Source organism: Vulpes vulpes, chromosome 1 (assembly GCF_048418805.1).
Source record: "Vulpes vulpes isolate BD-2025 chromosome 1, VulVul3, whole genome shotgun sequence".
In the NCBI taxonomy this organism is placed as follows: domain Eukaryota; kingdom Metazoa; phylum Chordata; class Mammalia; order Carnivora; family Canidae; genus Vulpes; species Vulpes vulpes.
Window position 1 is genome coordinate 21,655,382 of NC_132780.1, and position 14,596 is coordinate 21,669,977.

Consider the following 14,596-nt stretch of genomic DNA (forward strand, 5'->3'; position numbering starts at 1 on the left):
ACTGTAGATGTCCTTGCCTGATTTCATGTGAAACAGTGCTGGGCCTACCACAGAGGAAGACAGCTGAAGTCAGTATAGTACTGTACCTTTTCTTCAGAAGGGATGTGGCAGGAATAAAGAAAACCAGGCTTGAACATCAAGATATGAAATAAATATCGCATGAAATCTCAACATAAAACAAAGCCTGAGTTCATTTTCCTACTTCATTACTTATAACCTAGGTCAGATCAACTGATAACTTGGGAGTTTCAAGTTTGCTTTACCTGTAAAAATAGAATAAATATGTTCACTAGGTACACTGCAACATTCCTTAAAAGATCAAATAAAAAAAGTACATGACAATATTTTGTAAATTATGAAGTACAATGTAATACATTACCAATTATATCAGCTTTGTGGATGAATCAATATTAGCACACCTTGAAAATCTTTTTAACATGGCTCTGTGTTGACACATCCTATGTGGCAAAGACACCATATGTAAACACTTCTAAAAAAACTTGGGAACAGATTGCCTATTTGTAGTCCAACTGCCAAAGATGTTGAGAATGTTCTCTGATTAGAGGTTTTCAGTAATAATTGCCCCATCAGGTTTCTCTTGAGAATGGAGTTGATAATGCTGAGTGAGGTATGAGGGTCGGCTGAAACATTTCCCACACAGCTGACACTGGTAAGGCCTCTCTTGAGCATGGATGCGATAGTGTTGAATGAGATGTGAACTCCGACTGAAGGCTTTGCCACAGTCACAACACTGACAGGCTTTCTCTCCAACATAGTCATGTTTCCGCTGATAGCGAATTAAATATGTCTTAATGCGGGGCAACCCAGGTGGAAGGGCTTTTGCTGCTTCATGGGCTTGGAGGTGTTGAAAAAGATGTACATCCTGAATAAAGGCTCTGCCACACTGGAAACATTCATAGTAGTCTTCCTGACTATGAATTCTTACATGGCCAGAGGTATTTGTATGCTGAATGAAAGACTTTCCACCTTCATTGCATCCAGAGGACTTCTCATTGGAATGAGTCCTCTGATGTCTGGTGAGGTGTGGCATGAGGTAGAAGGCTTCTCCACATCGTTTACATTCAAAGGGTTTCTTCCCAGTATGGATCTGCTCATGTCTCTCACGAGCTGTTTGGGTAATAAAAGTTCTTTCACAAAATCTACATCTGTTCTCTTGGTGGAAAGGCTCATCATCTGCCAGCTGGGGACTAGTGCAAATTTCAGGAGTAGTACATTCCTGGGGATCCTTTACTGGAGACCCTTCTGATTGTTTAGTAAGATCTGAGCTTCTCTCAAAATCATCACTGTCGTGGCTTCTTTCTTGAGCGAGGGTCTTGGGCTTACTCATTATTACAAGACTCAAAAGTTTCTTCTGGTTGTCCTGGTACAAATCTGATGGATCATCAGGAGAATACTCTCCTATGTTGACACTGCAGAAGTTATCTACCTTCAGATCCTCCATTCCTACCCCCAAGGATGACTTTTCCATAGGCAGGCTTTGCTCTGGAGTTAGATCTTTGGTTTCAGGTCTTTTCTCCCAATCTAAAAGAAATGTGAAAGTTCCTTCTATTCTTTCTTGACAGAGACATATCATTATAGCAGAAACAGAAGAAAGAGACCCAAAATAACAGAAAAGATCTTATGCAGATTGGGAGAGATCTAAATGTTTTGCTAAAAGTTTGGATTTTCTTTAGAGACTAGAAGTAGTTAAAACTTTGTGTTTTACAAAGGCAACTCTCTGTGTGGGAAAGAAATGGACAAGAGACAAAGATGAACATAATGTCCTGGAAGATACAAAGTATCTGAGCAAAAGGTTGTGTGAGCAAAGTACAGATGAAACAGTAGAGCCAGAATACAGCTTAGGAAATCGTCAGGAAAGGGATAACTGGACCCATCACAGCGGATTAGATCTTTAAAGGAAGTGGTCTTTGAAGAGAAGACAAACGTGGAAGACTAAGAGACAGCTGTTCTGCCAGTTCTCCTCATAGAGAATACCTCAAACCTGTACCCTACAATCACAGCACCAGCCTCCATCAGCTTTAGTCTGCAATAGCAGGCTCCCAGCTGGTTTCTCTGCTGGTCTTCCTAAAGCCCACTTTCCATAAACGGCCAGAGACATCTTTCAAAAACAGTGCTGCCCAGTGGAATGTCCTACAATGAGGTCAATAATGTATATTTTTTGTCACCTGATACATAGCCACTAGCGACATGGAGGTAATGAACACTTGAAATGTGGCTGGTATGACTGAATTTAAATTTATGTAATTTTAATTAGTGTAAATTCAACTATGTGTGTCTAATGACTACCATATCAGATAGCACAGTTCTAAGGAGTCAGTAATACTACCTCATTCCTGGCTCAAAACCCTCTAATACTTTTTTCACATCTCACTTGTAATGAAATCCACATTCTTTAACATATTCCTATGTGAGCTGGCCTATGTCTATCTCCTCAACATCATCTCCTATCCCCCTTCACTTGACTCAGGCCATATTGCTTTTCCTCCTTTTTCTGGAACACCCAAGCACATTCCAGACTTGGGGCCTCTGTATTTGCTACTCCCCCTGCCTGCAACACTCTTCCTCAAGATTTCAATATGGTTCCCCCTCCATCTGACTATCCTTTTTTTTTAAAAAAAGATTTTATTTATGCATTCATGAGAGACACAGGGCCAGGGGTGGGGGGCAGAGACATAGGCAGAGGGAGAAGCAGCCTCCATGCAGGAAGCCTGATAAAGGATTCAATCCCAGGACTCCGGGATCACACCCTGAGCCAAAGGCAGATGCTCAACTGCTCAGCCATCTGCTGAGTCAGGTGTCCCTGACTATCCTGTCTTAAGCAGCCTCCCATTTATCACTGTCTGCTTTATACTCAGACTCTATTATTTGTTTGTGTATCAACTATCACCCCCATTAGAATGCAAGCTCTGTGAAGGAAAGGATTTTGTCTGACTTGTTACTGTATCCACAGAATCTAGGACAGGGCTGGCCCACTACAAAGGCTCAGTAAGTATCTGTGGAATGACTGAATGAGTCAAAGAGTGCATGAACTAGATTAAAGAAGACAGTGAAAACAACAGAGAGGCGAATAGAGGAGTCCCCTCGGTATGTCCTTGAATTTTGTTTGGACATCCACTTCTCTGCCCACACAGGAAAAGGCAGAGAGAGCTGTCCTGATTGGCATTAAACTGGGCACAATTACTGGTTCGGGGATGGGATATGACCCAAATGAACACTGAAAAAATGAGGTGAAGTGTGTCAAGGGCTTCTAGGGAAGAAGTGTCCTCGCTCTTGACAATGCTTCTTGAACATACCTGCTTGTTTGCATACGCTCTCTCCCCACCTCCCCGCCCTTGGATGGGAACAAGAAAGGACACCTAGGATTTGTTGGCAGCGTGAAAAGAAAAAATTAAAGTAGGCCCTGATAACATCTTTGAGCCCCTAAATCCAGCCATCCATGAAGCCTAAATGAGTAGTACCATAAGCGAATACCATCCTCCTATGGCTTATCCCAGTTTGCATGTGGTTTTCTGTTAATAGGACCTGAAAGGCAACAATGATCCTGGCTGATACACATAGTGACCCAATTCAGAGAAGGAAAGGATTTCATAAAGATGGCAAATGTTATCATACTGTAGTCACAGAGTTTGGAGAAGGTAAAGTTTAGAAGGTTCTTGTCCTTGAGCCATAAGGATATTGGTAGGGAACTTCTGGGGGCTGTAGCACAGTGTGGCAGTGAGAGACTGTGTGTGTGTGTGTGTGTGTGTGTGTGTGTGTGTGTGTGTGTGTATTGGCAGATGTAGGGGGATGGAAACCAGATTGTGGGGGTTAAGGACGGAAGAGAAAGGGAGTCTCTGGGTGTCAACAAGTCTCAAGAGCTGGCAAAAGGAAAGCAAGTGGAAAGAAGAGTGGTATCACACCAAGGGTTTTTGTCTTAGTTAAAGAGGAAAAACCTAGGATTTCTAGCTGCAAGGCTAAAGGTCTGAATAAGCACAGGAGTTGAAATACCAGAGGAAAGGGAAATGGGCCTCCCTGGAACTAGGCAGGAGAGTCACTCAGACTGCAGGAAAAGAAGATGAAAGTAGTTGTAGGTGCACACTCAGTGGTGAAGCCTTGTGAGCCCTGAGATGAAAGCGTCGATCAGCCCTGTCTCTCCCTTGCCTGAACAGACAATCCCGAGTGACTGGGGGTGTCTTCCTATGATTCGTCTCCATGGGCCTCCCCCTCACTACTCACCTTGACATTTGTCTGTATTGATGTCTTCCTCCCTCACATGTGACTCTTCCTTTTCCAGCTGTGAGATAATGTCGGGCTTAGAGAACTGGTACCCTGTTGAAGAAGGAGACTTATAACTTGGGGGTTCTGCCCTGCATCCACAGGAACTCCCAGCCAAGGCTCTAAAGACTCTGAGATAATAAGGAAGATGCAAATTCACACAAAAGAAAAGTGAAGGGGATCCCTGGGTGGCTCAGCGGTTTGGCGCCTGCCTTTGGCCCAGGGCGCCGTCCTGGAGTCCCGGGATCAAGTCCTGTGTTGGGCTCCCGGCGTGGAGCCCGCTTCTGTCTCTGCCTCTCTCTCTCTCTCTCTCTCTCTCTCTGTCATGAATAAATAAATAAAATCTTTAAAAAAAAAAAAAAGAAAGAAAAGATAAAAAGAAAAGAAAAGAAAAGTGAAGCCTGTTTCTAATGCTTTGGGCCCAAATGGAGACATTTTTTGATCATCATAAGTTCAGGGAGAGGAAGGAAGGCTATGGATATCTGATCTAGTACAGAGGCTGAGGATGTCGTTAAACAGCCTGCAATGCCCAGGACATTTCCCCACAGAAGGAATGATCTGCCCAAATGTCAGTTGTGCCAAGGTTGAAAAACTGCTCTGGGGAACCCTGGGTGGCGCAGCAGTTTAGCGCCTGCCTTTGGCCCAGGGTGCGATCCTGGAGACCCGGGATCGAGTCCCACGTCGGGCTCCCAGTGCAAGGAGCCTGCTTCTCCCTCTGCCTATGTCTCTGCCTCTCTCTCTCTGTGTGTGTGACTATCATAAATAAATAAAAATTAAAAAAAAGAAAGAAAGAAAAACTGCTCTGGAGTAAAAAACAGGACAGTGTGCTGGGGTCTCTACTTCAGCATGGGGGATCTGATGTCATAGCTGCTCAAAATGTAAACAACATGCGGTTCTTTTCCTCCTATTATACCTTCATTCTCTTTGTCTGAAAATGCTCCTACTCCCTCTCCCCTAGTTCTGTTTTCCAAACTTCAGTCATTTGCAGACCACCTGACATGGTGGTCTGCAAATGTTTGTATGTTTGTATCCCCCAAAATTCACCTATTAAAAATCCTAATGCCCACTGTAATGTTATTAAGTCGGCCTCTGAGAGGTGCTTAGGTCATGAGAATGGCACCCTCATGAATGGGATTAGTGCCCTTATAAAAAAAAAAAGGATTCAGGGAGAGTCTCTAGCCCTTTCAGCCTAGTGAGGAGACAATAAGAAGCCTGTGACCTAGAAGAAAGCCCTCACTTGGCGGTGCTGGCACCCTGATCTTGGACTTCCAGACTCCTGAACTATGAGAAATAAATATGTTGTTTAGAAGCCGCTCACTGTGTGGTATTGTTATAACAGACTGAACAAGCTAAGACACCACCTCATTATTTCCTTATTTATTATATGTCTCACCCTATTAGAATTAGTAATACCCACCAAAACAGGAATCCTCATCCCTGTGTAACCCCAACACCTATACCAAAACCTGGCACACTGACAATTTCATGGACAAACTTATTAATGACCCTCACATTCTGGGGCTATCTATGTGCCACTCATAGTAACATTTAGTATTTGATACTTTTATTTAGATTATCTCTTTTAACAAAACTACACTTATTTAAATGGCAGCTTTTTATCAACTTTAAAAACAGAAACTGATGCCAATTGCAAAAAAGAAAACAGCTCTGAAGATGATACAGCAATAAATTCAACTGAAATTAATTTTATTGCGCACTACCTAGTTTTGGTTGCCTATCTACAGCTCAGAGCTTGAGGTCTGCTCTCTTTACTAAAACATAAGGCCAATGAGAGATACTACCTAAAATAAACTTCTGTATAACCCACTGTACTCATTCCACACCTGGGAAGATAGAATCCTGAGTGACATGTAAGATCTCTATTAACCCAAAAACAACAGTGATACAAGAAGCCAATGCCCCACAAGAAGACAGAAATGCCTCCACATCACTGCATGAGGGCAAAAAAGGTAAAATTGATTTATTCCCTCTATTTAAGTCATAAATGTGGTAACTGAGAGAAGAGTTATATTGGAAAAGGCACTCCCCTTTGCCTTCTTTGTGACCAATAGAAGTACCAGTTCAAATGACACACTCTTTTTAAAAATATTTATTTATTCAATCATTCATTCATCCAGGAGCGGGGAGAGCATGCATGCATGAGCTGGCGGGGCAGAGGGAAAAGGAGAGAAAATCTCATGTGGACTCTGCACTGAGCATAGAGTCTGATGCGGGGCTCAATCCCAGGACCTTGAGACCATGACCTGAGCCAAAACCAAGAGTCAGACCCGTGACCTACTGCACCACTCAGGTGCCCCTCAATTATACACCCTTGTGCCAGGTTTGAGGTAGGGCACTTCTATCTCCCCATACAGGTCTCTGACATCACAAGAACTAGAGCACCAGCGTGCTGCCATTGGAATTGTTTGGTTGCATGTGTCAGGAGATTTCAGGCCCCCCAAAAAGCCACTGAAATGAGGATCCTGGCACCAGTAACAAAAAATATTTAGTTTGTGGCAAGAGGTAAACAATCTTACCTCTGGATGTGAAGAGAGACTGGCTCTTAAACTTTAAGTCTAGTAGAAGACAGTGGAGGTCCTGAAATTTTAATCAATTCCTTCACCCATTCAAAAAGCATCACTAGGAGTCTTCTACTATGCCAAGACCTGATGAAGCCCACCCTTGTCTGGCAGTACAGTCAATTTAAGGGAGCAGATTCTAGAGCTGAATCACTTAGGGTCAACTCCCAACTTGCCACTTTGTAGCTGGGTGGTTTTAGAACAGTAATTTAACTTTCCCATGACTCTGCTTGTAAAATGGCATTATAATAAAAGTAACAGGAAATATACCTCCCCCTCATAGGACTAGTGCAACAATTTAAAGAATTAGGACATGTACAGTGCTCAGACTAATGCCTGATACATATTAAGTATTCAGTGTTAGCTCTATTATGAGTAACTGAATTTTTAATTCTTTTTAAAAGATTTTATTTATTTATTCATGAGAGACACCAAGAGAGGCAGAGACATAGGCAGAGGGAGAAGCAGGCTCCCTGTGGGGAGCCCAATGCAGGACTTGATCCCAGGACCCTGGGATCATGACCTGAGCCAAAGGCAGACACTCAACCACTGAGCCATGTAGGTGCCCCTAAGTAACTGAATTTGATATTAAAATATTGCCTCTGATTTGGGTTGATATTCACTGGTATGGTGAACCACTATTACTGACATTCCTGATGTGACAACAGAAGAGTTGAGAACCACTCCCTAGTGGGAAGAACCAAGTTTCATGGAGAAGGCAGCCTTACCTAAGAAGACCAGGTTCCTATAATTCTCTAGCATCACCTCCCGGTAGAGGTTCCTCTGAGCAGCACTAAGGTAGGTTAACTCCTCTGGGCTGAAGTCCACAACCACATCCTTGAAAGTCACCAAATCCTAAAATACCAGAAACACTTCAAATTATCAAAATCCAGAAATTATCCCAAGGAGGGTGAAGGATCCTCCTTCATGAGGGGGGTGAGAGAGGACTGAATATAAAGCATTCAAACTGGCAGAAAGCTTCTTATCCAAGTGTTTTAATCCAGAGGGTACAGGGACCTAGTACTGTACCTTTCTTTGTCTTACAGTAGGAAGGGGAATATTTCTGAGAGTTCTGCTGCTAATTACTACACATTTGGATAAGAGGCAAAAGATTCTTTTAAGCCACTTTATAAGGAAATAATGAATGTGCATCATTAAAGCTAAGCAGCCTCAGCCTCAGGAATCAGAGAGAGTTAGATTTAAGTCCTCACTCTGGTTCTTGCAATCTTTGTGAGTGTGGGTAGGTTAAGTCTCAGTGACTCATCTGCAAAACCCAAAGAGTTCATAAAGAAATTTTCCATCTTATTAATAAAAAGAGATATTCAATCTTATTAATAAACAGAGACATGCAAATCAACATGACAAAGAACGATTTATATTTATTCAACTGAAAAAAATTTTAAAAAGTATCAGTAAGTCTGGCAATACCAAATGTTGTCCAGAATGTGGACCTATGGGATTTCTTATTAGATGCTAAGGGAAATGTAAATTGGTAAACCACTGTCAACCCAGAAATTACATTCCTAGGTATATTTTTGCTTGTGTGTACTTGAAGACATTTACATTCTTTTTTTTTTTTTTTTTTTTTAGCTAGAGAGAAAGAGAGAGAGAGAGAGAGAGAGGGAGGGAGGGTGAAAGCACATAAACATATGTGAAGTGGAGGAGGGGAGAGAGAACGAATCTTAAGCAGGCCACACATCTGCTGTGGAGCCTGATGTGGGGCTTATCTCACAACCCTGAGACCATGACCTGAACCAAAATCAAGAGCCGGATGTTTAATCAACTAAGCCACCCAGGTGCCCCTGATGTTTATATTATTAACAATGTTGTTTGTAACATCCAAAACCTGGAAACAATCCAAATGTCCATTGAGAGTAAATATATTACAGTATAGTCACATAAAGGAATAGTAGTCCAGAAATGTAAACCAATTAACTATAGTTACAATAATCTTGGAACCTATGGTTAATTAATTTTTAGATTTATTTGTTTGAAAGGCAGAGGGAGCACACTCAGCAAGCATGCACACGTACCCTGTGTGGGAGGAGCAGAAACGTAAGGTGACTCCACACTGAGAAAAAAGCCCAACATGAGCCCCATGACCCCCATGACCCCAAAAAGCCCCAGATCATGACCCGAGATCATGACCCGAGCTGAAACCAAGAGTTGGACACTCAACCGACTGTGCCACCCAGGTATCCTGAAGGTTGAATTTAAAAAGCAGATACTAGGGACACCCAGGACTCCAAGATGGCGTCGCCCATACCAGTGAAGGAAAAGAAGCTCATGGAGGTGAAACTAGGAGAGTTGCCAGGCTGTATACTGATGCGGGATTTCACCCCTAAGGGCATTGCTGGAGCATTTCAAAGAGGTTACTACCGGTATTACAACAAGTATATCAATGTGAAGAAAGGGGGCGTTGCTGGGATTTCTATGGTGCTGGCTGCTTATGTGCTTTTCAACTACTGTCGTTCTTACAAGGAGCTCAAACATGAACGGCCTACGCAAGTACCACTGAAGAGGGCCCAGTGTGGAAGCACATTTGACATTCCTGACCATGACTTTTGCCTGGCATCCTTGAATCCTTCCATTGCTTAATTCACAATTAATATCCAATAAAAGTTGACTGGTACTTGAAAAATAAATAAAAAATAAATAAATAAATAAAAAGCAGATACTAGAAGACTACATAAGAATTTGATATATATTTTATTAATATACATCTTCTATGTTTTCAGGAAAACATTATGCAGATCAATGGACAACTGATTTAAACTAGAAGTCATACATTGGCTGCCTAGCTCCTACAGAGGGTTTATTTGGCTTTTATTATGGGTTTATTTTATTATTGTATTTAAAATTCGTATTAACTGCCAAGCACAAAAAATTTATAGATTTACTATTATTAACTGGAGTTTTAAAATCAGAAATCAGAAGATCTAGAGTCCTGGACCCACATTCTCACATGGCACCGACCAGCTGAAGCTAAGTCATAGCTTCCCGTTGATGGACACTGTAGGGACACAGGGCTATTCTCAGGAGCAAGTCTTTTACAACAGTGTTTCTCAAACTTTTTTCCTTATCTCCTCCTCAAGAAGTCATTTTAGACAATTTCTTCTAATTGCCAACCTCCATGAGGTTTTTTCTGGTTCTAAAGGAAATGTAGCATATTAATTTCATTATCTCTTAGGTTTCAAAATATGATTTAAGGGGCATCTGGATGGTGCAATCAGTTAAGCATCTGACTCTTGGTTTCAGCTTGGGTTATGATCTCAGGGTCGTGAGGTCAAGCCCTGTATCAGGCTCTGCACTCAGTGTGGAGTCTGCTCAGGATTCTGTCTCGCTCTCCTCCTCCTCTCCCCCTCTAAAGTAAATAAATAAATCTTTTTAAAAAAAATGATTTAACAAGAACGTTAAGGAGAACATTTTTGAAAAAAATTAAAAAACCTCATAACAGTATCATGTCCCTATAATAGCTGCCAATTGTTTCACATATAAAAAGGAGGATAACAGTGCAAACCACATAAGGATTGTTTTGCATGAGCCAACACTGGGTGTAAAATGGAATACTAAAACAAAACAAAACAATTCGAGATAGAAAAAAAGGGAAAATGTTAAGTGTGTGGTATGTGGGATGGTCTAAGTCCAAGAGAGAAAAATAAAGCAGAGAAAGGGGACATAAAGAGTCAGAAAAGGATTTTAAATAGGGTAGCCAGGGAAAGGTTAAGTGATATTTATATAAAGACTTAAAGAAAATGAGAATGTGGTTTAATTTGATAGGGAAAGTGAGATCCCCATATTGGAGAACCAAATCAGAAGAAAGCTTGACTTACCTGGGATCCCGTAGATACAGGACTGTCAGACATCTCTGTGTCCTCCTTTTGCTGTTCTTTGCTGTTCCTCTCTTCTGCAAGTACAAAGTCTTGAGGAGAGAAACCTGCAAGAGACAAAGGAATGACCATGGAACTGAGTCCCATCTGGCAGTACCCAGAGACATAGAAAGTGGCTGGCCACCCACACCATCCTTCCTGTCGTGGAAGACAGCAGCCGTCCTGGACTTCCTATAAGAGAAAAGCCATAGACATCTTTTCTCCTCAGTATAGCAAGTTCCAAACAAGAGCTCTGGGCATTCCCCAGCTCAAAACTCCTCAATAGCTCCCCACTGCCTTCCAAATAAAGTGGAAGTTCCTTCTTTATGTCTGCTTGTAATCACCAGGGAACCTCAGTTTCTCAATTGTACAATAGAAATAATAGCTATACTTCTAAGGGATCTTGTAAGGATTAAACATTACATATATAAAGCACACAAGCATTTTTAAAAGGGGCTGCTCTTAAAGCTTTTCCTCCATCTTTGTCATTCACTGACCTACAAGATTGCTACATTCCCTACAGAAACCTGAACCTTGAAGCCCTTCCCTGCCCGTAGTCTTCCCAAGTGCACCTTTCATTAATCTGTTGTTTCATTCTCATATCCTACGGAGCTCTCTTTCCTTTCCCCCAAATTCCAGCTCCATCAATAGCCCAGGGCCTTTGGCCAAGTTTTTAACTTCTGGTACAATGTCCCCTATGTCCACCTGAGACAGTAGAACACCAGGATCAGAGTATAGATGCTGGAGCCACGTGCCCAGGTCTGAATCCTGACTCTGACAATTACTAATCATGGGGTCACGGGCAAGTTCCTCAACTTCCTTGTGTGTCTGTGTCCTCATCTATAGAATAAGTGTAACACCTATTTCAAGAGCTATTAAGAAAATGAAATAAATTAGTATTTATAAAATGCCTAGAACAATGAATATATTCAACATGTTCACTATTAGCATCTTCAAAATCCTTTTAAGAAATGCAGGTGCACAGAATTGGATTAATAATAATCCTTAATTCATAATATCCATATTAAATCATGTATGACCCTATTTACTTTAAATTTATTCATTTATATGTTTAAGTATAATTAAGAAATGTGAATTCACTACCCAACCCCCAATCTAGAAAATTCCCCATAATTTACATCCACCCATGTGCTTTTTCCTGTCCACCCCCAGCCTTCTCTCCAGAGGTAACTGTGGTCTCATATTCATATTTTTTTGTCCCCTTGCCTGACTCTGTCTATCCCTCTTTCTGTCCATCTCTCTATAAAATACCCCTAAACAACCCTTTGTTTTTAGTTAGTATCACTTTTATTCAAAGGACTAGGAGGAGTAAATATCTTTCTTCTATTATTAAAATACCTTTAGCCCAAGCTAATAACTTGAGTTTCCAAGAGGTCAAATTTTTGTAGAGGTTAAATTTCCAGGTCTCATATCTCCCACACTTTATGCCCTCCTTTTTTGGGCTGTGTTGTTTTATTTCATGTTGACACTAAAGTTTAGGCTGATTAAGAAATAGAACAGGAAGGAGCAAAGCTGGAGAGAAGAGGTACTCTCAGAGAAATAGTAAATATTAAAGGCAAAAGCCAAACCCCAAATTTCTTTCTTCTTATATAAGGCAGATTAGAATGGATTATAAAATTCATTCTTTTAGGGATCCCTGGGTGGTGCAGCGGTTTAGCGCCTGCCTTTGGCCCAGGACGCGATCCTGGAGACCCGGGATCGAATCCCACGTTGGGCTCCCGGTGCATGGAGCCTGCTTCTCCCTCTGCCTATGTCTCTGCCTCTCTCTCTCTCTCTCTCTCTCTGTGACTATCATAAATAAATAAAATTTTTTTAAAAAGGTTAAAAAAATTCATTCTTTTATTTAGTCATTTGACAAATTTTTATTCATCTCCTATTGCATCCAGAGGATGTTCAATTAATGGAAATGGTTAGTTGCTTCCTTTCTCTCTCTCACCTTTCTCTCCACATGCTTGTATCAAATTGGCCACCAGGGTTCCTGCCTCCATGCTGTTCTTAGGCTGTTTTGACCTCACCCAGGTCTGAAGCTCCTCTGGTAGGGTGTTCAGAAACTGTTCCAACACCAGCTGCTCCATCATCTGCTCCTCGGTGTGGGTCTCTGGCTGCAGCCATTGACGGCAGAGCTCCTGGATTTGGCTCACAGCTTGGTGAGGCCCAGTCACTGAAAGATACTGAAAATGCCTAAACTTCTGATGAGAAACTTTCAGAGACTCTGGATTTCTTAAGGAGATGGCTTCTGGATTCTCTTCTTGAGCACGTAGATGGAAGAGCTGGGGATTCTTCAAGATCTCCAAAATGCCTGTCACCTGCAGCATCTTTGCAGATTGGCCCTTCACAGGATAGAGGTACTCTAAAAGGCAGGCTGCTCTAGAACACACTGTTGTGGAAGATGGTGGGTAGAGTTGTAGCATATGAAAAAAAGATATAGAAACCCAGGACATGTAGAAATTACATAGAGAGACTTACATATGGACTACACAGTTAGGACTGAACAATGGGGTGGAGGTGATTTGAAGCAAAAGGAATTACTTAATTTCACACAAATGCCTAAATACACATTCACAGAAATTTGCACATCTCCAGATAAGATGCTATCTCAGTCCCATCCCCAGGTCTGGAAAATCCACAGGCACAGGCTTGAAATATTTCAAAAATAGCACTGAAGGGAAAAGAGACTTGAACCCCAAATAAAATACACTGAATTAATTTGATGAACCACAGAAGAATTTCACTTTAAAAAAAAATGAGTTAAAATGGTTTTGTATTATACAAAGTAAGTAAAGAGCCTTATAAAACATGTGTCCTACAAAGGACTGGATTCATATGCAAAATATTTAAAGAATTCCTACAAATCAGGAAGAAAGAGTCATATTAACAAGAGAAAAAAGTTAAAAGATCTGATCAGGTATTGCACAAAACCTAGCTAAATGGCCGACATGAAATGGGGCACAACTGCATTACAGAAATAGAAATTAAAACCACCATGAGTTGGGGATCCCTGGGTGGTGCAGCGGTTTAGCACCTGCCTTTGGCCCAGGGCGCAATCCTGGAGACTCAGGATCGAGTCCCACGTCGGGCTCCCGGTGCATGGAGCCTGCTTCTCCCTCTGTGTCTCTGCCTCTCTCTCTCTCTCTCTCTCTCTCTATGACTATCATAAATAAAAATAAAAAAAATATATTAAGAAAAAAAAAACACCATGAGCTATCAGTACACATCCTCCAGAACGTTCTAATTGAAAAGAATCAGACAATAGTGTTTGAGGGGAGAAAGAACCATGGTAGAATAGTACATTCATACAAGGAAGGCTTCTACTAATTTTCTCTTCCAATCTCAATACATAAGATTACATAGCCATCTTGCAAGCCAATAGGCCAGCTTCATTGGCATGCAACCAATGTAGTCATACAAGGCCCTATGCTAAGAAAGGCCTCAAGCTTCGTTTAATGTTCTGCCATTGCTATCTTGAGATTTTTCATATTTTAAACAAGGGGCCTCATATTTCATTTTGCTTTAGGTCCCACAATTATGTAACTAATTCTGCCTAGCAAGAACATTATCATTCCTCAAAATCTGTTACTAGATGAAAAATATCTTTTCACTTTTTAATTTTGCATTTCTTTAAATTAATAATGAAGCTTACCTTTTTATTCAGACTTAACTGGCCCTTTATAAATTACACCTATTCTTTACCTTCTTTCCACTAGGGTGTGTCTGGTGCTGATTGGTAAAGACTATATATAAATTAAGGATATTCCTGGGACACCTGGATGGCCCAGCAGTCGAGTGTCTGCCTTTGGTTCAGGGCATGATCCTGGAGTCCCGGGATCGAGTTCCACATCAGGCTTCCTGTAT

General features: G+C 41.4%; 1 protein-coding gene and 1 pseudogene across 1 annotated transcript; one reads left to right on the top strand and one right to left on the bottom strand.

Annotated features, from left to right (window-relative positions):
* Positions 1-479: 479 nt before the first annotated feature.
* On the bottom strand, positions 480-13,140 carry ZIM2 (zinc finger imprinted 2). The gene is given in 6 exon segments (XM_072747568.1): positions 480-1,542; positions 4,237-4,329; positions 7,583-7,726; positions 9,831-9,867; positions 10,688-10,791; positions 12,681-13,140. Coding segments are annotated over 6 exon segments (1,740 nt in total). The 5' UTR covers positions 13,060-13,140; the 3' UTR covers positions 480-559.
* On the top strand, positions 9,092-9,475 carry LOC140599142 (ATP synthase subunit f, mitochondrial pseudogene; annotated as a pseudogene).
* Positions 13,141-14,596: the final 1,456 nt, after the last annotated feature.